The sequence below is a fragment of the Lagopus muta genome, chromosome 1 (genome assembly GCF_023343835.1).
Source record: "Lagopus muta isolate bLagMut1 chromosome 1, bLagMut1 primary, whole genome shotgun sequence".
In the NCBI taxonomy this organism is placed as follows: Eukaryota; Metazoa; Chordata; class Aves; order Galliformes; family Phasianidae; genus Lagopus; species Lagopus muta.
Window position 1 is genome coordinate 129,264,257 of NC_064433.1, and position 25,301 is coordinate 129,289,557.

The following is a 25,301-nucleotide window of genomic DNA, read 5'->3' on the forward strand; positions in this document are numbered from 1 at the left end:
GCTCCGTGGCGCCTCCCCGAGGTCCCCTTCCCGCGCCGCGGCGATGGCGGCCCCGCTGCTGGCCTCGCCCGGCCGCCGGAGCCGCTTCGAGCAGGAGCAGGACCGGACCGTCCGCGCCCTCATCCGCAGCGTCACCGGCCTCCCGGAGGAGGAGGATGAGGAGGAGCAGGAGGAGGAGTCGGGCGGCGGCCGGTTCCAGACGGCGCTGAATTTCGCCTGGTCCAACTTCAGGTCAGCGCCCGCGGACTGAGGAGCGCCGCTGCACGGCCCCGGGGCTCGTGTGTGGGCTGCGCTATGGGCCGGCTGCGGAGGAGAGCTGAGCTGAGTGCTGCTGCGCTGTTCGCGGGAGAAGGTGCCCTTCGGCGGCCTCGCCTCAGCGAGCAGCGTTTTGTTGGTTGCAGGGAAATGAAGAGTAGTGGCTGTGCGTGGTGAGCAGGGGAGCGATCTGCCGGCCTGGAGCGTTGCTGATGCCGAATGTCATCTGAGCTTGTCGTAAACATGGTGTATTTTAACCTGCCTCCCGTACTCTTGCGTTGGCAGCATCCCTTTCATTGTGTCACAGTGCCAGCCAGTTCCTACTGAACGTCCCCGCGCTGCTTTTCCAGTTATCACAACCACCTTTTCACTGTCTGCTGCCACTCCTGACATGACCCGTTTCCAGTTTCCCTCACCACCGGTTGGCTGCTGCCACTGCTGGGCCATATGTGCTTGCTGAGCTTTATGCAAAAAAAAGCTCCATGCTTTATTGCTATTTAAATCCAGTTTTTAAGTAAGCAGTTGCATTACTGCGTTGCATTAAGTGAGGCAGGGAATCAGCACCTCGTAGGCTCAAATAAGGCTATTTTATACAGAACAGTGAATAGCTCTTGGACAACAGTGTGGATGCTTGACAAGTTCAGCTTGGATAGATATTCAGGAGGCCACTTGTGTGCATTGGGAATGTGGGAATATGGTGTAACTGCTGTCCCGTTGTGATTTTTTTTATTTACCAGAAGTATTTTGTGTTACATACCACAGTACTACATTTAATCCTTTTGTAGCCGCATCAGAAGCATTGCTTGTAACAGTGGTCATGCTGAGGCTAAAGGTCGCTCATGGCCCCAGAGTTTCTCAAAACCTCTGATGATTCTTATTAATAAGTTTCTTTCTCCTTAATAACTTATCTTTGCCACGGATGGGATTTTTAAATTTTTCTTTCCAGACATTTTTTCTTCTTCTTTTTTTTTCCCTAAGTCTTCCAGTTCTTGTGCTTGCCACTGTTTACTGTCATTTCTAGTTGTTCTATCTGGTATTTATTCCAAAGCCTTAGATGCAGCCAAAATCAGGCTAGTTGATCCATGGTTAACAAAAAGGTTCATCTTTGTTTCCTAAATACAGGCATGACTTTACTGTTCAATGATGTTATTAAAAAGCATTGCTATTAGGCTTGCAGTTTGATTTTTTTAGCTCATTACCTTGACTGTGAGGTGATGTTAGATTGTTTTTTCCAAATTCGCTTGGTTAAACTTGGCTTTTGCCTCTGATTCAGAGGCAATGATTTTCATTTCGTAAATATGAGTTTAGGCTAGCATTCAGGCCTGTGTTCTTGGTATCTTGAATCTTGCTCATGTGCTCAGTGCTGTTACATCCCATTTCCTGTTTATTCTCCCTCTATTCCTAACTGAAGAATCTTATTTGTGTTTTGACGTCTTCTGTGAAGTCTATTGTACCTTTCACAAGTTTGGGGTTTTTTTATCCCTATACATGCTACTTTTGGTCATTTATCTTTTTGTTTGTTTGGATGAGGTTGTCTTTTCTTTTCAGCTGTCCTTTGCCATTTACAGAGGAGTTTCATTTAGGTTTACAGACCTTTCCATGTGGGTGTTTGTTTTGCCTGTGTTTGTGGTGCAGGTCCCAGATAATTTGTGTGTTTGACACAGATGACTTTGACAGTAATTTTTTTTTTTATTTCCTTGCTCTGCTTGACTTAACTGATGACATACTTTAATTACTTATTTTGCTGTTACTGCAGTAATTTTCCATTCGTCTGGAATTGCTGGTTAAATTTAAGCTGTGTTCCATTTTTCTGTCTTTAAGGCTGATTGCCCTTAATCCTCCTTGAGATAAGAGGCACGGAGATTAAATTTTGTTGATGTTTAATGATGTTGCTGAATTAAGCAGGCTTTGTTAAACAGAAAATAAGATTTAAAAAAAATATTGCCATCGTGTAAATTGACTTTATTTTCTTTCTGACGTAAGTTGCCTTATCAAGCATATTCTAATACAGATTTCTTATACAGATTTCACCGTTTTCTTGATGTGAACAGTCATAAAGTAGAGAGGACTATAGAAGGGTGAGTTATGTGTTTATGGATTAATAATGGATTAGTTAATTTTTTTTGAAGCATTACTTGTACTTTTTTTTTTTTTTAAATTAGAATACATGAAAAATTGATAGTTCATTCTGACCTGGGAAAAGCAGCAAGCTGGAAAAGATTAACAGAAAAATTTCTGAATTCACCACTCCCAAGCATAGAAGAAACAAAAGTACGTATGTTACAGTTTCCTTCTGCTTTTTGCACTCTTGATGCAGTGGGCTTCTACTGTAATGTCACATTGGAAATTTCAGATGGCTTAGCAGTAGAGTTTGTGGTTGCTGTTCACATCATGTATTTTTAGAGTTGTATTCTGTAGTTTCCCTATTTGTTTTAGAAGCAGTCTTATTGTCCTTTCAGTGTTCCAGTGTGCTCATTTTCATGACTTACAGAATATATTTTTCACTGCCAAGCAAATGTTTTGTGGTCAGCATTGTACAAATGTAGCTGAACCCTTGTCTAGATGTTGGCTGAGCAGAAATTCTTGCCCTTTGCCCAAATTTTTACCTTAGGTAATGAATCTGAACCTTTTGATTTTTATTATTCCCAAATGGAGCAGTGATGGAGTGTAGCTTCCTTAATGAGACTGCATTTGTGGCTTTGGAGTGGGTTGGGCTTTTTTTGGCCTTCGATACAGTTTGTATCAAAGCAGTTTAAGATGTGGCCTGAGTGGAAATGGCAAAAATTGTCTCACTTGGGCATTTTCCATTGTGGTCGTTTATTATGAAATTCACCTTTGAAAACTGGGAATTTCTGCTGTTAGGAGGTTTGAGCTTGCAATTTGAGAGGTGTTGCTCCATATAATGTCATTCTTTAATACAAGGCTCTGTTTGTAGTTGGAGTCAATTCTCCTTCTCATTGAACTGCTGTCATATACCTTTCTTTGGACTTTTTTTTTTTTTTAGCTTTCCTCTACTTTGTTGAAAAAAAAATGTGGAGCCCTCAATAGCTTGCACATCTTGAGTTACTGTACTGTGCTCCTTAGGTTTTTTCTAATTACAAACCTTTAACTTATTTTGAGAGTCGAATAAAAACAAAAATCCAAGTAAGCATTCTAAATGTTGCCAGTATCCTAAGACTTTTTACTTTTTTTTTTTTTTTATTGTGAATAGAATACAGCTGGAGATATTATCTATCTCATACTTGGAAGTTAAACTGCTTTTAGTTTTCAGCAGTGTCACATAACTGGGAAGGTTGGTTATTTAACAGTTTTGTGCCTTCTGAGTGGAATGCCCGCTCTCATTTGTGGCTCTGTTGACGACCTACCAAAACTCTTTGACTAACCCTAAAGGTCAGTAATGTTCAGTGGGAACATGTTATACTCCATGTACACTAGTTGAGGGTGATGCTGCTCTACAAAAAAATTGAGAATTCTTATTGGAAGTGGGCTTGTATCACATTCCCAATGAGCTTTTCATGTATTTCTTTTTTAAGTCCATGCATATGGAATGTGGATAGCAGAATATCCACGTGGCTAGATGTGAGGCGTTCTGCTGAAGAACTCTGGAAGGTCAGAATGAGGCCAATGAAAAATCTTGCTTCAGAAAGAAAAAGCTCACTAATGACAGCAGTGTTTGTCCTCTAAGCAAGTATTAGGAGTTAGGACTGTAACACCAATCTTTGCCAAATACCACTGTTGCTATAATATTCTAGCTTAGTTGAAGGCCTGTTTCAAAAACTGCTTTAGCACAATATCAGAGTTAAAAATGTGTCCTTAACACTTAGTGTAGGTTTTCAGATGAGGGAAGATGATGTGAAGATGATATCTAAATGGAGCAGTTTTAGTGAAATGTTTTTAGCTAACTTTGATTTAGCCTCCACTTGAAATAACAAACCATAGGAGTGTGGGAAATTAGACTTAGATACCTGCAGGGCCTTTTCTTTTGTCCATGTTGATATAGCTGTGTGCACTTACCTGACCTCAGCTGACTTCTTACTTTCACAGTAGTTCCGGGTTCCTCTTATCTCTTTTCCACATCACCTGATTAGCTGCTCAGTAAGAGGCAGCTGAGAGTGTTTTCATAGTATTTGCATATTGATCAGCTAGCTGGTGGGCAGAAGAGAGCAGATAACATTTAATATTGTGTTGCAGATCTTATTTTTTAGCTCGGGACTGAGGTGAGGGAATTAACTGTGAGCATTTTTAAAGATAATAGGCTGAAGTTGTTTTTAACCAAAATCTTTTCAATCTCTTTTTAATTAGCTTTTTTTCCAATGTGTTTTGTAGACAGATACACACTATTCCATACTGTCTCTTCTGTTATGTTTGTCTGATTCTCCATCTAACACCACCTATGTGGAAAAGCCAAGAGAAAAAGAAGCAGGTAAGTTTACAAGATGTTTGTGTTGCTAACAAAAGATGTACTCAGTTAATACAAGCTGATAAGAACACTGTTTTTCCTCTCCATTTTATTATCTCCCATCACATCAAGGTGCACTATTGATTGTCTTTTTTACAATGTGTACATTTCAAATAGTCTGCAAATAACCTTTCCTACCTCCTGTTTATGTTGCATTCCATAATTGAGTTCTCCAGCCAGCAAAGTACCTTGGGAGCTCTTGCACGCTCAAAGGCAGACAGCTGGTTTCTATCCTCAGTCTCTGTCTTGCACCTTAATAGGATATGTACTGAAACAACTTTGGTAATATAAATTCCTGTGTTCCCAATGTAGTCAAGGAAAGGTAAATACCTTTGAAGGTTCCCAGAGGGAGACCCCAGTTGCCTGCGTTCTGAAGTAGGACTATTTCACTCAGTGCCTAAAATGAGGCTTGTGCTTAAGTTTGAGTGGATACCATCCCCCATTTGTTTGCAGTGTTGTATCGTAGACTGAAAGAAGAATATTTCAGACTAACCTAAAGAAAATCTTGCATCTTAAGATTCCTTTTTGAATGATCTCTGCACATTCCCTCGGCGGTGTTTTGAATGCACTTTCAGCCCATTCCAGGAATGTGAATATGAAGAGGTTATCTCAAACAGCTCTAATTACAGTTGAGTAAGCTTCATGTTTAAGATATAATATATTCTAAGTGTGATTTGTTACTTTTAAAATATGACACATCGCATTGTGGATATGTGGTGTCTTTAGGAGAGTAAGACAATTCTTGCTTTGTTGTTGTTTATCGTCCACTATGCTTGTGCATATGTAAGTTACACATTTAGACTGTCTCCACTGAGCTAATGGAGTAGTCACAGTCAGTGATAAGTTGCATTCTTGCATGTTTTTCCAGGACTGAAGGATAGGGTAGTGTAACATTATAGAGATAAATGTGTTGAAAGCACTCCGTGCTGCATATTTTGAATGTATAAACAATAAAATTGAGAACTCAGAGATAAAGAATATACATAGTCAATATCACAATTTGTGTGTCATGTTGAAAGTGTATAACCTTGTTAAAAGAACAGTGGTGTAACCTTAAGTGGATGACTATGTCTTTGCTTTAGATTTAAAGTATAAAGGTAATTTAAGCTCTGGAATTTGTTTTCAAAGGAAGTCAGAGTGAAGTGATACTTACTATTTTATTTTATTTATACTTCTTCTAGAAAAGGAAGAAAAATTTGATTGGGGAAAGTATTTGTTGGAAGGAGAAGAAATTTACTTTGGCCCAGGCATAGATTCACCAGTAAGTAATTTCTTAAAGTAAAAGGAGAGCATATAAACTGTTCTGAAGTACGCTGGAGATCTGGTTAAATTACCCTGACTTGTGTGCTCTGTTTACGTTGATTCTTAAAGGATTCCTTGGCATGCTGTTGCTTTCTTCACACCACGAGATTCAGGCATACTCAGAGTAGCAGCAATAGAAATGCTTTTGTTCTTCCTTCTGCTCTGACTTAGCCTTGCGACTGAGCTGGCCTCGTCTGCCTGCTACTGATCAAAGCCTCCTTTAGCTCTGTAGTTAAACTCTTCCACTCCTTAATTCTGATTCCCCTGAAAGGTTTCAGAGAAAGTAAATTGCTTTTCCTTCACAGCCTGTGTACTTTTTTTGACCTCTTTCCTACTTAATGTAGGTATATATAGGTATATATACTATATAACTATAATGTAGGTGTAGTATAAAGGAGTATGTGAAATTCTTAGCATCAGAGTAGAATGTATATGGCAAGAGGAGGTGAGGACTATTGCAGATTTCCAAGCAGGTTGAAATTAATGGAACATATGTGGCTTTCCCAGATCATCCTAACATGGGTTTCCGAAAGTTACAATCTTGCCAGTATTGTGGCAAGTTTTGGTGGTAAGTAAGAAGCAGAGGAAGTTCAGGTCATGCTACGTTTTGAGTCTCAGGAGGAGAATTTCTATCAGTAACTTTGAAAAGCGCAGTATCATCATCAGAGCCTTCTCTTGTGACTGGGCATGTGGAATATGGCTTGAAAAGTCAATAGCGTGTGTTTTATTCTACAGTGCTCAGTTTCTGTGCAGATAAATACAAATGCTTCTTCCACTTAAAACTTGCAGCTTTAATGTTAATATAATTTAAACTAGTCTCTGAGAGACAGTTATGTTAGTCTTAATGTCCTGAATTAGCTTTGTAGTGAAAGAAAGAAAATTGTTACATTCAGCTACAAACAAGTCAATAGGAACTGAGTATAGGTCTGTCCGTTATGTTGTAATGGAACATTTGGGGTTTTGTTTCCCTTGTTAGGATTGGTCTGGAGAAAGTGAGGAGGAGGATGATACTCAGCCTTTGAGCAGGGAGGACTCGGGTATTCAAGTAGACAGAACACCTTTAGAAGACCAAGATCCAAACAAGAAAACAGTACCTAATGTTTCCTGGAAAGGTTAGTTTAAGTATAAATGTTTCTAATCTAATCATATGTACTCAGATTTTACAAACAAATACTGCTTTATTATTCTTTAGTGAGACACTGAAGATACTTAGTGAGATACTGCATTTTAGACCTATAATTCACTTCAGTGTTTACTCGTTTAATTTTTCAACATGGAAAGCTTGATTTAATTTCTGTTGATGCTGATGGAGAAGGCTTCTGTTTATTTGTGTGGAAATAGGCATAAATACTCAATGACAGAAATGAAAACTTCCAAAGTAGATGTAGCATGCAGCTTTATGGGTATAAAGTAAATGCTTATTATTAACTATCAGGATGCTAAAATAATATTTAATTGGCAACAGAACTGATTGACTCAGTTCTAGGTGTAAAACACTTCCGAAAAATTAGTTTTATGTCATTAGAATACTGGTGGCTTATTTTTGAATAGTTTCACAGAATATTAACTATAGCAGTAGATTTTCATATAGAATATTGTGGGATTTATGATATCCTGTATAAGAAGTCTGTAATATTCATAATTTGTATAAGTAGTAGTTATCTACTGAGATCAGTTATGGTTTTCTTAGTAACCACATTTAAGAAAAAAAAAACATTTTTGTGTAATGTAATGAATGCATAGCAAAAAGGAACAGTGTGATAAAGATGGTGATATTTGGCAGTTTATTTTTGAAGTCTGCTTTGCTTTGTATTGCCAATGGCTTATGGGCTGGTTCGGTCCAGTGCTGTGACTAGTAGGACAGAGGGACACATGGATCTGTGCTCTGGAAAAAGGAAAAAGGTAGAGAAATGGGCCCTAGAACAAAACAGCAACATCGATCTGAGGAGAAACAAACTACTTTGCTAAATAAGATATTGGAATGCAAGAGAACGCACTATAATACAATATAATACAATATAATACAATATAATTAGAATTTAAGCTAATAAATCAAATATGAGAGAGTGTCCAAAAGCTGAATACCTTACTTTAATGCTGAGATGAGACGAGCAACAGACATGAGCCAGATGATCCATCAGGTGACCTACAAGGGCTTTTGTCTTCTTCCCCTGAGTGGAAATACGAACAGAACAGTGAACAGTCTCTGTTGTATGTAGTAGTTCTTCTCTTCATGGACAGATACCTGGACCTGGAGCATTAACTCTTTAACTCCCAGTGCGCTACATGATGTTATGATGTGGAATACTGATAACCAAACATCATAAAACCATGACGTGTATATATCATGTGACAATTGCCTGAAATAAAAATGCATTCTCTGAGGAATAGTTAAAAACTAGGTACACCTCAGAGTCTGTTTTTTAAGACATAGAATCATAGAATTGTGCAGGTTGGAAAAAACCTTAAAGATCATCAAGTCCAACCACAACCTCACCATACTACCCTAACAACCCTCCGCTAAATCATGTCCCTGAGCGCCACATCCAAACAGATTTTAAACACATCCAGGGATGGTGACTCACCCACCTCCCTGGGGAGCCTATTCCAGTGCTTCACAACCCTTTCTGTACAGAAGTGTTTCCTGATATCCAACCTAAACTTACCCTGGTGCAACTTGAGGCCATTTCCCCTTGTCCTGTCACCAGTGGGAAGAGGCCAACCCCACTATTGCTGTATTACTATTGCTGTAAGCACCTTTCAGATACTGGAAGAGAGCAATAAGGTCTCCCCTCAGCCTCCTTATCCCCAGACTAAACAGCTCCAGTTCCTTCAGTCTCTCTTCATAGGGCATATTCTCCAAGCCCTTCACAAGCCTTATTGCCATTCTTTGGACCTGCTCCAGCACCTCAATGTTCTTTCTGTACTGAGTGCCCAAAACTGAACACAGTACTTGAGGTGAATACAAATAGGAGGTGAGACGTTTCTGTGTGAGTTAATTAATGCACGATGCACAAGTCACATGATCGAGGTGAAATGTAAGCAGTTGAAAACTCTGATATATATTAAAAGATCTTTACTTCTGCAGCTGAGCAGATAGGCTTATTGAAAACACATGGAAACGTTATCATAGGCATTTCCTGTAGAAATAAAATACCTCACCGCAGTCATGTGTTTTTACAGTTGGTGAGCCTGATGCCCGCAGCTGGCTGGAGCAGCATGTCGTTCCTCAGTACTGGACAGGAAGAGCTCCTCGTTTTTCTCATAGTTTGCACTTGCATTCCAACTTAGCTGCAGTCTGGTGAGAAAACAATGTCACTTGCATCTTCCTTGCTGGCACGTAAAGCTAAATAACGACTTAATTAAGTGTCTTTATTATGAAGTATAAAGCTAATAAAGTTATTGCTTGTGTAACTGTTGCCTCTGATAAAGAATCAAACATTGCAAATACTAATAATCATTGTGTCCTAAAATGTGAAAAATACTGTGGAAGGTTTACAAAGAATTGTGCATTACTACAGGGAAAAGGTCGTGGTTGCCTGGGGAAGCTTCAGTTTCAGAAGCAAACTTTTGAGATAAAGGGGGAATTTGCTGGTATGAGTTCAGGAAATTGAAACTTTACTTTTAGGTTTTAGTTTTTGGATTGGAAAGATTAACTCCATAACTTTTCATACGTTGAAAGTGAAATAATTAGAAACATAAAAAGAAATCTCAAATTCATTACTTATTACCTACCTAATTGTTTGCCCTGCTGTGTACAACTAGATGATAGTGAACGTTTTCCATAGTATTGTACTTAACAGTGTGGGAACAAGCTCTGACTTAAAATGTCTACGTGAACATTGTATCTATTCATATACAATTAGAGCAAAAATGAGCCTTAAGAGTATTGCTTCATCTTTTCTTTCAGATTATTGATCTTCGATTTCAGGCCTTAAATTGTTTTCATTTCACATTTTACTAGGGACCACCACTTGTACACCAGTGATCCTTTGTATGTACCAGAAGAGAGAACACTAGTCACAGAAACCCAGGTTATAAGGGAAACTCTTTGGTAAGAGCAATATCAAAAAGCTTGCATTTTAAGTCTGTATGTTTTTGTATCCTCATTCAAGGAAATAAGAGATTTATCTTTGAAGTTGTATCTGAAGAAGGAATTATTACAGAGCTTTTAGCTTCCAGTGTTGCTGACAACACGGATGCTGCTAGTGTATATTTAACCATTGAGATTTACAAAGAAAATGTAAAATGCTGCTTGTATGTATTGATTCCTCAAGTCTAACTGTTAAGAAGAACCAAGTTGTTCTTACCTTGCCCTAGAATCTTTTAATATAGTGTCCAATTTTGCAAAGTAGGTTTTCATTCATCCCATGGCTGGAAGATGTCTTGTTTGGAGAGGAACTTTAGGATGTGTTTGCCTAGTGTCAGTGTTTTGTTCTTGTTCTAGCAACAGCTGAACAGTATGAATAGCATTACAGTTGATCTTTGAGCACCTTTCATTTGAAAACAGAAATGTAAGCAAGGCAGAGCTGATTCTTTTATTAATGTTGTTGTGAATCCATAAAGGCAAAGAAAAAGCGTTAATCTTTGTTTCTTTTCAAGGCTACTTTCAGGAGTGAAAAAGCTCTTTATATTTCAGCTGAATGATGGAAAAGTGGTTGTGCGGAATGATATAATTGTAACTCACTTAACCCATGTAAGTTGTTTCTGAATCTCAGCTGAATGTATCTGTCAGTAGGAAGGTGTAGTTTTTGGGACAAGGAAGTTAACACTGCTTGTGGGAAAGTAACATTTCCGTAATTGTTCTTCGTTTAGTCCGAGTGGAATGGGCTTTTCCTCTATGTGATGAAGCAATAAAGATGGCAGAATTTCATTGCATGTTAATTCAGATAAATATTTTGTGATTTAATTGTTAGGCTTTCATTAGAAATATATATATATATATATATATATATATATATATATATATATATACATATACATATATATCTTTATTCTAGAATTGCCTAAGGTCTGTGTTGGAGCAGATAGCTGCGTATGGTCAAGTTGTGTTTAGACTGCAGAAGTTTATTGATGAGGTGATGGGACACAGCCCGGAAAATGTTTCTACTCCAAAGAAAACCACTGAAGCCCCATTCAGAACATACCAAGCTTTTATGTGGGCCTTATACAAATACTTCATTAGCTTCAAAGAAGAACTTACCGAAATTGAAAAATGCATCATCAACAAAGGTACAGTGCAAGGGAAATTTTATGGGATATTTTACAAGAGGGAGGCACAGAAGGAAATTTTTATGAGGGAAGCATGCAAAATATTATGTGAAGGCATTTTGAAACTGTGAAAGATGCCATTCTTCATTTTAAAACCTCATGAATAGCATTACCAGAATTTGATTTTCTGTTGCGTGTTGCCTTTATACATTTTTTTTCCCCTCCCCCCCATCTTTTTTCCCCCAGACAAAACAGTCACACTTTCGATAGTGATAGATAAGCTGTCTCCCCGCCTGGCACAGCTGAAGGTACTTCACAAGGTTTTTAGCACAGGAGTAGCAGAAGTGCCACCTGATACCAGGAATGTTGTACGAGCGTCTCATCTGCTTAATACTCTTTACAAAGCTATTCTGGAATATGACAGTGTTGGAGAAGCATCTGAGCAAACGGTACGCAAAAATCATTCATCCGTAATGAAATCACACTCTGGAATATTTGGTAAAGCTGTTTTCACTCTGCTGACTGAGTACATTGTCCTTCAGCAACCAGGGACAAATCTGGTAGCCAAAATGAATTACTGTTTTCTGATGAAACTTCACTCAAACTGCATACAAGATTAATGAGGAGATGAGCATTAGTGAAAATGTAGTAGATGTCACTGTGTCCATTATAAAACCACGGTGTGTTACAACTATCAGTTATCATTTAAGGAATGTCGGAGTGAGAGTAATGAAAGGTGCTGTTTGGGTCTGGTTGCCATGACAAAAGTAATAAGGGGAAACTTGCACAATGCACGTCTCCACTTATAGTGCTAGGCCTGTATTTTTAGTTGAATATTTGATCTTTAAAAATCATTAAGTATAGTTAAGTATATCTTATAAACTTACTGTCATACAATTAATGGGTTAGACTTTGCCATGTTGCTTTTAATGTTTACTGGAAAAAAGCTTTTTTTTTAAATTTCTTTGAATTCAGGTGTCCCTTCTGTTCTCTCTCTGGGTTGAGACTGTGAGGCCATACTTACAGACAGTGGATGAGTGGATTGTCCACGGCAATTTGTTTGATCCTGCAAAGGAATTCATCATTCAGAGGTAGGGCTGCTGATGTTGGACGCTCATAGTTTGAAAGAAACTTCTTGATTGTTCTGAAAGAAAGGCAATGTATAGAACAAAGATGGCGATAAACCTTCTAGTAAGGAAGTTTCATCTTTTAAAAAGGAAAATATTCAACGCCTTCTTTTTTTCCTTTTTTCTTTTTTTTCTTCTCTGCAGGAACAAAAACGTTCCAGTTAATCACAGAGATTTTTGGTATGCTACCTACACATTATATAGTGTGTCAGAAAAAACAGAGAACGAAGAGAAGATGAGTGATAATGCCAGTGCCAGTTCTGGCAGTGATCAGGCCCCTTCAAGCAGGCAACACACTATGGTCTCTTTTCTGAAACCTGTGCTAAAGCAAATCATCATGGCTGGAAAATCCATGCAGCTGTTGAAGAATCTTCAATGCAAAGATGGCTCTCCACAGCAGGCTGCATCCAGGGGTGAGCTGTCAGTTGGTGGGGTATCAATCCATAGGGTAACTAACAGCATGGGAATATTTTATATAATGGTGTTTCTGTGGTTACGGAACAACTTCACTGTCCTCCTTGTATGTCAGTATCATGGTTTGTAACTCCAGTTCTGATTGAAGACTTACTCTTCCAATGCAGTCAAGTGAGAAGAACAAAGCAAACAATGAGCAGTGATCAAGTACTTCCTTCAGGTCTTACTGCTTCAAACTTTCATAAACTTGTTTTCAGAACATTTCATTTGTTATTAGACAACATGGTAAACAGTAAAATTGTGTTTTGGTCTAATAAATAGTTGTTTTTCAGTAGAGTAATTTTGAGGTGACATATGGTACTTCAACAAAAAAAAGTTTACTAATAACTAGATGAAACTTATACTGACATTTTTATGGGTATCTGTAGCCAGGTTACTTTTTTCAATGATTGTAAAACATAGTGTAGCAGGTAATCAATGTTGGTTGTTTATTTTTTTGTTTGTTTGTTTTTGTTTGTTTGTTTTTTGGAGGAGATGAAATGCAATTTTTGGTCATGCAATTTCTGTGGGGTTAATAGTGATTGCTGAATTATGTTGGTATCTCTATAGGCTTCTTTCCCTCTATGACATGGTTGTTTTAGGTGCTGAGAATTGCCTTTATGAGAAAGAAGTTCTCTTATAGTCTCTAATTAGCAACGTGTTTAACCGAATGCCCGACTTGAAGCATTGGACTAGCCCCACTGATTTAGCAGCATTTAGTTCTAAGTACTTACTTGAGAAGTAGCCTACATTTTGTTTAAAATGTATCAAGTGTGTGTTAGATTCTGCAGTTGGTCTTGTAGTTCAGGCAGTATTTTCTCTTACAATGAAATCTTACCATGAAACACGTTGCCCAGTTTAGATGCTGAAAGAAAGAGTTTGTATACGCTGTTCCTGGAATCCGTGCAGTCTCGCCTGAGGCACGGGGAGGAATCTGTTCCAGATATTATTACAGAGCAGCAGGCCACCAAGCAGAGCCTAATAAAGATGCAATCTATAGCAGAAAGGCACTTGGAACTGGATGATGTCCATGACCCACTGCTGGCTATTAATTTCGCCAGGTAAGTAAATACCCACTAGATGAATGGTCTTCCTGCTGTGTTGTTGAGAGCAATGTTCTGCTCAGTGACATCTGGTAAAGCAAATTTTTATTGCTGCTGCAGTAAACAAGCAAACAGAATAAAGAGGAACACCAATAATCAGTGGCAGTATCTCAGTAAATACTACCCTTCTGCTTAGTTAGAGAAAAACAAATCAGTGAGGAATCGGCTGCTTATATCAGTGTAGTAAATAGATGCAGCCTTTCTCATGACCTTTTTTGCACATAAATAAGTGTTTGAGTAATGAATGCTGTGGTAAAATCTAAATTGTAAATATGCTTGCTTGGAATTTGTGTGCAATATACACTCTAAAAATCTTTTGTCATTTCAAATAAGAAACAGCTATTGAGGTTTTTCCTAAATACTAGTTGGCAATTTCTGTGTTTTCAGTTCAGACTTCAGAGGAAGTTGTTTTAAAGAAGTCATAATTATTAATAGATAAAACTATCACTTCTCTCATTTGTTGGTACTATTTGTTTAAGTTAGATAGTAAGTTAATTCAGTGTCTGACTCATCCAGTCTATCAAGGCAATATCTGCAGTGGACCAGGCTTCTTACACTGGATTCAACTACTGAGCAGCTTTTCAAACATCATTATAATAAGTTGACCTTTTCTGATACAATAATAATTAACAAATGTAGGCTGTCTGCAGATAATACAGGTATCTTATACTCAAGGAGCCTCAAACAAACTTTATTCTTTTCCCAAATTGTTGGTTTGAAAAAAAATAAAATTCCTTACTGGGAAGTTCATCTGGCTACTGTGTGTGCATAACAGTAACATAGTTTTAAAAGTTCCAATGAGAAAGGGTTTATTAAGCTGGATAGTGTTCAAACTTGAGGTTGTTCTTTGGAATTACTCCTTTAGCAGTGATTACAGTATGCCATCCTTTTCAGTATTCTTATGCCTGGTCACTATATTAGGTGAAACTAAACTAATATATTGATGGTTGCAACTGTAATATTATATAATTCTACATTACATTTATTCTGCAATCCTGTTTTTTGAGTAGAGGTTCCACTTTTGATTAAAATTTTCTAAGGTATGACATTTTTCTTCTGTAATTTGCACAATATACATGTATTCTAACCTAAGCATTTTTATTATATTTAATTTTTAAGATTATATTTGGAGCAGAGTGACTTTCATGAGAAGTTTACTGGTGGGGATGTTTGTGTGGATAGATCCTCAGAATCGGTCACCTGCCAGACTTTTGAACTGACACTGAGGTCTTGCCTTTATCCTCACATAGACAAGCAATACTTGGAGTGCTGTGGTAATCTAATGCAAACTTTAAAGAAGGATTATAGGTAAGAAAGTAATGTGTTTATCCTTTCTAATTATCAATGTTATGCTATATAAGTAAAACCAGGAATTTTCTCTAAAAAAACCCTACAAATGTGAATTAAAGGCCTTTCTGTACTAATTGAATCATCAAGGAAATACTTAAAAAAGGGGAGGTCTAAGAAGGTCACGATGAAACTTTGGTCTATCTGCTTTAAACCAACAGCTCATACATTGTTGAACACCCACTGAAGAAAAACAGGGAAGTTGTTTTGGACAGGATTTTTAGTATTCTTGTCATTTGAAACTGGAAGATGAATTTTAGGAGGCCAGAATGTATTTATATAGTCTGAAATTTGGTTTTGTTGATATAAAAATTTATACTACGTGAAACACTGTTATGCAGTATTTTTATACAACATGAAGTAAAATGGCCTATTCCTGTTAGGTGGTCAGAAGAGGTCATGTTTTAAGCTACCTTAAGTACTTAATGTATTTTTGTAGTTGTGTTTTGAAAGAAATGCAGAGGTACTGTTCTTCCTATGCTTTGCAAAGGAAGTATCACTATCATCACCTTCTGGAACTGCATTTTGAAGTCCTTTCTTACACAGAACTCTCTTAAGTTGTGTTCAGAAAGGATGGGATTGCCAAACTCACAGCCATTTTGGAGAATTGTCTGGCCTGTAAGAAGGCTGAATGCCGAGATCACGTCTGTTGAAGACAGCATGCCTTTCAAGTTGACAGGAAAAAATGAGTTGATTATTTTGTTTTATTTGAATGTTTGGAGGTTTTCTTGAGCAGTGTATTTCATTACATTTCTGTTCAGTACGGATAACGAAGAGTTGTTAAGGTTTGGTTGCACTTGTGTGATGAAGGCTTACGTAATGTTCTATATTTTTTTTTCCTTCTTTAGGCTTGTAGAATATTTGCAAGCTATGAGAAACTTTTTCTTACTTGAAGCTGGAGATACTATGTATGATTTCTATACATCCATTTTTGACAAAATTAGAGAAAAGGAAGCTTGGCAGAATGTTGCCTTCTTAAATGTTCAGCTTCAAGAAGCAGTAGGACAGCGCTATCCAGAGGACAGCTCAAGGTAAATGCAAAATCCTATAAAATAGACTTCAGTTGCATTTTCTTTCACATCTGCCTGTATTAGTACATTTCACTGGTATAGTTCAATACTAATTAATGCACATTCATTGCAAGAATCTGTTTCAGTGAAGCTTTGAGCTGTTGTCCCCTTTTCAACACAGCTCTATCAGATTAAATTAGGCAATGTTTAAGACAGTGAAAAAAAAATCTCTAATGCAAGTAGCCACTAATTTAGAATTAGATCGCCACCAATAAAATCACTTCTTTCCTTGTGAAGGTTGTCTATATCATTTGAAAGTGTTGATACAGCAAAGAAGAAACTGCCTGTCCACACCCTGGATGGCTTGACATTAAGTTATAAGGTAGGGTATAGTAACTTTAATATTGCTGCTGGTTTTTATTCTAGAATAGATCTGAAGTGTTGTATTAATGTGACTTACCTTTTCTGTCTCTGTCTTATCCTCTGCTGTTTTTAGGTTCCTTGGCCTGTGGACATAGTTATAAGCCTAGAGTGCCAAAAGATTTACAACCAAGTTTTTCTGCTCTTATTGCAAATAAAGTGGGCCAAGTATAGTCTAGATGTTCTAAGATTTGATGGTAAGAAGCTGTTCAAATAAGAGAGACTCTAAAAACTTGTTCTGGGATCTAAGGATATAAGTGGTCTGCTGCTTTCTGAAGTGAGCAGTTTGATTAAATCTGTAAAATATTAATCTCTTTTAGCTTCACAATTCAGATATATTAAACAGGACATGCTTTTTACATCTCCTCAGCCTCATAAACAATGTTATTCCTGCATTCTTGTTGCCACTTTGATTCAGGTCTAGTTGGTTTATGTATGATCTTCCTACCTTGCTGTTGTAGGAAGATCTGTCCTCTACTCATAGCCCAAGTTTTTTGTGAGTAATATCTTGCAAGCAAGTTTAGAAAACAAGATGAAAAAAATACTGAAATTGAGATTGAAACAGTAAACTCGATAAGAATACATACTTTAAGCTACAGTTTAATAATTTGATGTTTGTAGAAAGAGATCTGCTGGTGAGATCTTAATCTTCACTGTAATAATGCTTTTCCTTTCGTATATGAAGTTGATATGTGATTCATGTCCTGGAAAATCAAATTAGAAAGTTGGGTGCTTCATCTGTGTTTTGTACATCAGCTAGATTCTGTTCCTGAAAGTGTGTGATTTTCTATCTTTACTTTACAGATAAGGTTTTGTGTTTTAAGTATTTCCCCCTTTGTGGAGATAGTATGCACTTTATTTATTTATTATCTTTGTACATAATGAACCTTTAAATAGCATTTCCTGTTCTCATATTTATCAAATTATATTGTACACATATTTTCAAAATACAATATATTGCTGCTATATTTTAATAAAACACCTGAATTGCAAGAAAAATCTTATAGCAGCGTATCTTGCATAGTAATGAGAAATAAATCAATTTTAAGTAACATTTTAGCTACAGTTTGTTTTCATAAGGGTTTTAATATGTTTTATTTTTAGAACTAGTCTGTGCTGCAGAAAACTCACAGGTTAAAGAGGGAACTTTGTTAGAACACGGAACACTTCCTCGATTTGGACCACAAACAGAAAGTATAAAACAACAAATACATCGCATGTTCCTCTTAAGAGTGAAACTTATGCATTTTGTTAACAGCCTGCACAACTACATCATGACTCGGGTTTGTCTTATGTCATAATTTCATCTAAGCTAAGAACTTGTAAAATGCAGTGTTATTTTTTATTTAAAACTATCCAGACCAAAGAGATATAAGTTAATAAAGCAAAATCTTTTTCTAATGTCTGTTCTGCAAGGTGATTTTAATCTAAAATTTAAGCTAGAAAAACTTTCAGCTTTCACTTAGGCAGTTAAAATAAATTCTAAAAATGCTTCACAAGCTCTGTGTGCAGACTGATCTTTGGATGTTATTTTTTCATATATATATTTTTTTTCTTTTTGGCTGTTTGTACCAGAGCTGTGTGTGCAATGCATGCCAAAATAGGCTTCTTTAAGCTGTTAAGAATCTCTCAAGAGCTATTATGGTCATAAAAGTGTTGCTGCAGATGTTTTTTGCAATTAGATTCTTCTAAAAAAATCTCTGCCAGGCAGATCCAAAATTATTACTTCTCAAAAATAAAGGTAACATCTAGAAGGTTCATATCTACTCAATTGCCATTTTTTGGCCTTTAATGAAATAATACAGTCCAAGTTGATTCCTCCAGAGCTAATATATCTGCCTGTGTGTAGTGATAATGTTCCTACTTGTGCAAAGTATACAAAATGTCACTGAGTTGTGAGATGAGTTCAGAGTTTTTACTTTATAGTAGCTGGGAGGCTGAGCCTCCAGGTTGAGACTGGAAAGGGAAGAGTGAATGTATCAGGCAATTATTGGCTCTCAAAAAGGAAGTCTTGGAAATGAGTCACAAGGATTTGTGTGCAACATAGAATTTAAATAACTGTGGTTTTCTCTTTAAGATTCTTCACAGTACTGGCTTGGAATTTCAGCACCAGGTAGAAGAAGCTAAAGATTTAGATCAATTAATAAAGATTCATTACAGATACCTATCTACAATCCATGATCGCTGCTTACTAAGAGAAAAGGTGGGTAAAAAATGGAATATCTGATGTACTGAGTTCAGCAGGACATGAAAATAGTTTAGTACTAGTGATGCTGTGCCTATTTTGCAGTTCATACATGCATTGTAATAAATAGATCCTCTTGAGGAAGTGGTAACTTGTTTAGGATTAACACTGATATTGTTTCCCTTGCAAGTCTCAGCTTTCTGTAAAGGAGAGAAAATAAAATTAAATTATCTACTGGAGTTTACATACGTTTGTGTTTTAGAGATGCTGGTATTTGAACTAACAGGCTTGGAAAAGTAATGAGGATTGTTCACGCTAGTGTAGTAGGAAATGGAGACATGTCTGTTGTCACAGTCGCCTGTCTCATATACTGTCTGGACTAATCCTCGTTGAAATAATCATGAAATGAATGAAGGCAAATACAAAGCATATCTTAACTGGGCAGACTTGTATTACGCCTTGGAGACCAGTTTTACAGATAAGATTGGAAGGTGTAGGATATGTTTGTGTCCTTAGTAATGAAAATGATTTTTCCCTTCATTAACAATTACTTTCTGATTGTTACTCCTTTTGTTTTGTTATTTTAGGTGAGCTTTGTCAAAGAAGCTATAATGAAAGTTTTAAATTTAGTGCTGATGTTTGCAGACCGTTGGCAGGCGGGTCTGGGGGCTTGGAAGTAAGTATACGTACCTAAAATAAAACCCAGTCATGATTTCACAGCTCAGAAACGTGCTTTTGAGATGTTTAATGGTAGATGCCAGAAGCTAATCACTATTTCTTCATAGAAGTGAAATTTATCTTAGAACATAACAAGTATCATATGCGTCTGTGAGTGTGTATTTGGTATTTTCTAATTGCAAGTACGGTTCGCGTGTATCTTTAAAGTATCTGAAAAGGTTGTACAGCATAGCAACAAAGAGAGGTTTTCATCCATATTTGTTCGCAGTGATAAAATGGGATGTTCATAGGTTTTGTTTATGATCTTGTTTTCTTGTTGTTTAAAGTTATAGGCAGCCAGCTGCTGACATTTTTTTGGCTCACGAAAAGCGAGATTGTTTTGCATGACTTTCATTCTAGAAGGCAGTACATTTTTGTCTTTCTTAAAAATAAATGTAGGTTAAAAATAAGTGTAGGTAAATCTAAATCCAATTATTTTTCTCACTAGACTGTCCACATTATAAAACCTTTGTCAAAATTTCAAGGGCAAAAATGTGGAGATGTTGAAGTCTATGAAAGTTGACTTTGGAGCAAAGATTTTCATATAGAAACTAGATGAAACAGAGGTGCTTTCCTGCCCCTACAATTTTGTGTTGTTCTGTGATTCTGTAATAAGAAACTGTGGGTGATTGAGGCCCTGTTTAACTTGCTGTGTGTCCATGTTTTTATTTGGTAGTGTAAGTTTGGCCCAAAGAGCTCCAAAGCACTTGGGACCAGGAATGGCTGTCTTGAAATTCCTGAAAACTGTTCTGAGTACCTCAGAACAGTAGTTCTCATCAGCTGAAACCACAAAGTTCCTCCTAGTAACTGCAAATACTTACAAGGGGATGACAAAACCACTAGTAATGCCACTCTGATAGTGTTCAGGCACTCCAGTCTAAATTGGCCACAGTTTAGATTCTAGAGTGGTATACTCAAATATAACTGAAATATTTTAAGTTCAAGATAGAATGCAGCGCGAAAAACATGTTGGTTGTTCACTGTGAAATTTTGCTTATATTTTGAAGGTAACTTCAAATATAAGTAAGGTTGACTGACTGGTAAGTGTACCTCCCTTATACTTTGTAGGATGGAATCCATAGAGAAAATGGAATCTGATTTTAAAAACTGCCACATGTTTCTTGTAACTGTCCTCAACAAAGCCGTCTGCCGAGGCTCTTTTCCTCACTGTAAGTACATGATGCTTTTCATATACCTGCACTCATCACACAAAATGTATTTAAATTTTAATCTATTTGTCAGTACAGATTAAAAAGTCTAATTTGTGAAAATAATAAATGAAGCATTCAGAGAAACATTAAAGCCTTACTTCCGAATAAGTTGAATTAATTAATTTTAGAATATATGTACCATAATTTATTTTTCATGGGAACTATCTTCAGTTTACCTGTTTGCTTGAAGAGAAGATCACAGAATCACAGAATGGCTTGGGTTGGAAGGGACCCAAGGGTCATCAAGTTCCAAACCCCCTGCCACAGGCAGGGCCACCAACCTCCAGATCTGGCACTAGACCAGGCTGCCCAAGGCCCCATCTTGAACACCTCCAGGGATGCAACATCCACAGCCTCTCTGGGCAGCTTGTGCCAGCACCTCATTAGTCTCCGTGTAAAGAACTTCCTTCTAACATCCAATCTGAACCTTCCCTTCTTGAGCTTAAAACCATTCCCCCTTGTCCTATCACTGTCCACCCTTGTAAAAAGTTGATTCCCCTCCTGTTTATAATCTCGTTTTAAATACTGAAAGTGGGCAGTTGAGGTCTCCTTGCAGCCTTCTTATCTCTAGGCTGAACAAGCCCAGCTCCCTTAGCCTGTATCCCTTGTCTGATACAGCCAAAGCAGTCTTCTGAATAGGTAATTAAAACAAAGACCTGAAGAGCATATTCAAGCATTTTTGATGTTGCTAGGTGACAGCTGGGGAATAGCTTGAACAAATAACATTTTAATATTTTGATGCCTTAGCTGCAGCTGCCCTTATGCTCTTGACTGCCTGCTGGAGGTTACTCAGTACCAGAAACAGCAGAAGAGGGTATTTGTGTTTCTACTTGCAGCCTGATACTAGCTTAAATGGGTTGTCAATGCCAGTTAGAGCTAGGGTGTGACTTCTGAATGAAATTAGCTGGGATGCTTTAGATTAGCTTTAGATGCACATTCACCTGTTTTTCCTCTGAGATCAGCCTTTTCCAATAGGGAAAGGAGATGGGCTTCTAAAAGAGGGTTATATCTTACTTCAGCCAACAAGAGGTTGTCTGCAAGAACTGTCAGTGAGAATGGCTAACTGCACATAATTCCCCTCAACTTTTATCACTTTTATCCAGTTTTCTGTTTGCTGCCATTTGCTGCCATTAGCCTTTCAAACAAAGGATCTTACTTCTTGCCAGTTCTTATCAGTTAATCATCACTAAGAAATGTCAGAAATTCATAACATTTGAAATGTTTTAGCATCTTAAATCCTGAAGTGTTAACATTTAAAAAATAAACTAGTATTTTCCATTTAAACTATGAAATTGAATATTACAGTGAATGTTTGCAGACTGATCTAAGTGCAGATACTCACTTTTTAAAATGGTTTGATTCACAGTGGAATCTTTAGCTCTGTCACTGATGGCTGGCATGGAACAGAGCTAGTGCCTGAATCTGCTGAGCTGCAGAACAACTGAAAGCAGCATTTATGTTGAATGTCCTTTGTTAACTGTAAGCATTTTACACTCCATTTTGAAACGTATATAGTTAAATTATACTGATGGTTTGGGGTTGTGTAAAGTATTTTCAAATGTAAATAATGTACAGGTATTTAAGCGTATTGGTTGTGGCTGTATTGTTCTCTGTATGTATATGCTTTAACATGAGAAAATGTGCATTGTAAAATGCATCCTGCGTGAACAATCTTGCCTGAAATATATGAAGTGTATTTTGTGCTGTATAAGTATTTTGGTTTTATTATTATTATGAATAACTGCTGATTTACTGTTTCCATTAATTTTGCAGCTGTGACTAGGTCACAGGGCACTGTGCAGTGGTGTGACTCAGTTCTTATTATTCAAAAGGTTGGTTGAGTTCATTTTGGGGAAAAAAAAAGAAGCTAAGAGCCATTTATCTTGTTTGCTTAATGGCTCTGAAGCACTCTTTGGGAACAATTATGACTGTTACAATAACCTGATATTAAAAAAACAACAACATTAACTTAATTGGATTATTGCAGGCCATAAAATACTGATATTTTTTGATGTTAAATGATGAAAGCATACTCATTTTGGTGGTAAACTTGGCAGTTTAAGCATGATGAAGATGACAGTGTGACATACATTGCTTTTACCTGTTGGATTGCTGAGATGTTTCAGAGGTCATCAGATACAAGTTGATCATTCTCCTTCAAAGCTTTTTGCAAACAAAACCATTCATTTAATAGTTAATTTCTTGTAAAGAGGTAGATCACAATACACTTAGGATTTTGATTGATTTTGATCAAATCATAGGATTTTGTACCAATAAGGGTACATTTTTAGAGAGGTGGATGTGGGCCCTGTTCTACAACCCTGCTACATCCCCGTAATTTTGTCATTCTGACATGAGTACACCTACATTTAAAAGAAGAAAATCGCAGCCATTTGCCTTTTTACTTGAGTAAATAAAAGATTAAATAATTGGAATTAGACCATTGTGTGTGAGTTTCTGCTTGAATCTCAGTGGTAACTTACTAAAGTTAGAGGGGTGTTTCTGCTATGTAAGTGCAGTATATTAACAATAGCTGTGGAACAGTGGCTCACGTTATAAAGCTGTTTTTGGAGCTGTGAATTTGCTGCATTACTTTACATGTATAAATATTGCTGGTTTGTGTAAACAAGAGATCTCAACAAGTTCCTGCAAAGTTATGGCTTTTTTTTTTTTTTTTGAGTCTTTTTTGTTTAACTGAAGAATAAGTCCTTCAGTTTTGGTGTGTATGCCTTGTGATGCTGCCAAGACCTTTCATCGGCCTCCTAGCAGAGGCTAAGTAAAGATTTATCTATTCAGAAAAGAGGTTTTTGGTGAGGCTTTGGGTATTTCAGCTATTTGCTCAAATTTCAGATTAAAAAAAAAGTCTAGCATTTTCTGATCTCTTTAGAGAGAAGTGCTGCTAGTTGGATTTCACCCCCTGTCCATTTCTTCTGGATGATTTTGACTGCTTGCAAATTCCAATTTCCATCAGTTATCTCTGATTTGAATCTTAAATTTGGGATCCTTCTCTTCAACATGGAAATGCTGCATTTATATGTATAGCTTCATTTGCACTTCTGGGATTTTGAGCATGTGAAAACTGATCTTTCTAAGCTTCTAAGGGATAACTTCTGGTTTAAAACTTTTGTTGTTAAAAAAAAAAAGCCCACTAGGTGGCAGATATTAAAATTTCAAGGAATTGATTTTGCAAAGTTGATTTTTGTGCTTATGGCTGTTGCTTTCATAATATTAAAAGGTCGGTGTGTACTGAAGTGAAAAAAGGTATGTCCTATGATAGAAATGTGCCTGATCTAAAGTTAGAAGTAGGAACTTATTTAAAAAAAAATGATTCTTGATTATGGGGATAATGTCTTCATGAATTATTGAATGAGAGGAAGCTCAGGCTGATTTGTAGCTGCAGCCAGATTGTTCTCGTCCTGGAGAAATGCAAACTACAAAACAAAAATACTGTTAGATCCTACTCTGAGCCAAGTTATCCAGTTTCATGCTAAGCCACAAGAAGGCGTTGGGTTCTTGAAAAACAAGTACTTAAATGATGTGCATGGAGGAGTGAATGATTTTATAAAGAGCACTAATCTGGGTGAAACAGCAAGCATGGATTTAGGAACTTAAAAGTAAGGATCTGGCTAAATGGTCTTAGAAAAATTATAATGTTCAAGGTGAGATGTTAAATCTGATGTCTAAGAATCTTTGGGGAAAAAAACCAAACAGCATTATTGGATGCTGTCACAGTTAAATCTATGCTTTATTTGCAAATTTGTTTTTTTCTCTCTAACTTCTGTGTGCGCTGTCAGAAGTTAGTGTAAAGGCCCTTATCTGTCAGCCTCAGTACTTCCCTTCCATTTCCTTCTCTTTCCTGTGATCTTCTATTGTATCTAGGTCCATTTTAGAACAGATTTCAGAAATTCTCTAACGCTTTCTTTGTTGTTTAGTTTAATAACCTCCTAATTAAGTGGGTCCTTGGGGACTTTTGCTGTGTCAAGCTATTGATAGCAAAAAGTTAACAAGCAGTTGCTGATTGCATGGTTTCCTTGGCAGCATGGATTAAAGATACCATCTCTGAATTGCATGCCCATAAAAAACATAAAAATATCCACCCCCCAACTGCATTTTAATCTTATTCACTCTACAGATTTACATGTTGCCAGCTTTCTTCCTGTGCTTATAGAGAAACATTCCCACATCTCTGCAATTTGTAGTTATTGGATCATGCTGTGGCTTGTTGCTGCACTGCTTTTATTACTGGGGAAGTTGTATGGGGTTGTTGGTCGTGGCGTCTAGATAACTCATAAAATGACCAGCACTAGATGGGCCTTAGATGAGGCCAAGTGAGGGATTATATTTGAGCTGTTGCTTGCATGATAGAGATGGGACATGGCCACAGCAAACACTCTCCAAGTGCTCTGCCTATCTCCAGCAACAGCTCTGTTTTATGTGTGGGAGTATGGAATAGCTCCATAGTTTTGCTCTGCTTTAAACCATTTGTCATATCTGATACAAA

At 37.1% G+C, this 25,301-nt stretch overlaps 1 protein-coding gene across 2 annotated transcripts; it reads left to right on the top strand.

Annotated features, from left to right (window-relative positions):
- TUBGCP5 (tubulin gamma complex associated protein 5) lies at window positions 1-24,497 on the top strand. 2 transcript variants are annotated; one of them, XM_048963907.1, is made up of 24 exons: window positions 1-231; window positions 2,280-2,333; window positions 2,418-2,526; window positions 4,582-4,678; window positions 5,232-5,342; window positions 5,896-5,975; window positions 6,993-7,128; window positions 9,200-9,317; window positions 9,981-10,070; window positions 10,619-10,712; window positions 11,017-11,248; window positions 11,474-11,676; window positions 12,203-12,318; window positions 12,499-12,767; window positions 13,670-13,868; window positions 15,030-15,218; window positions 16,106-16,288; window positions 16,565-16,649; window positions 16,764-16,884; window positions 17,792-17,970; window positions 18,765-18,890; window positions 19,460-19,548; window positions 20,658-20,758; window positions 22,167-24,497. In XM_048963907.1, exons 1-24 carry the CDS (start codon window positions 44-46, stop codon window positions 22,211-22,213), a joined length of 3,216 nt encoding a protein of 1,071 aa, XP_048819864.1. In that variant the 5' UTR covers window positions 1-43; the 3' UTR covers window positions 22,214-24,497. The 2 variants fall into 2 exon arrangements, with proteins under 2 accessions (XP_048819864.1, XP_048819871.1); XM_048963914.1 differs by lacking the exon at window positions 5,232-5,342 and having other exon boundaries at window positions 22,167-24,495.
- The last annotated feature ends 804 nt before the right edge of the window (window positions 24,498-25,301 follow it).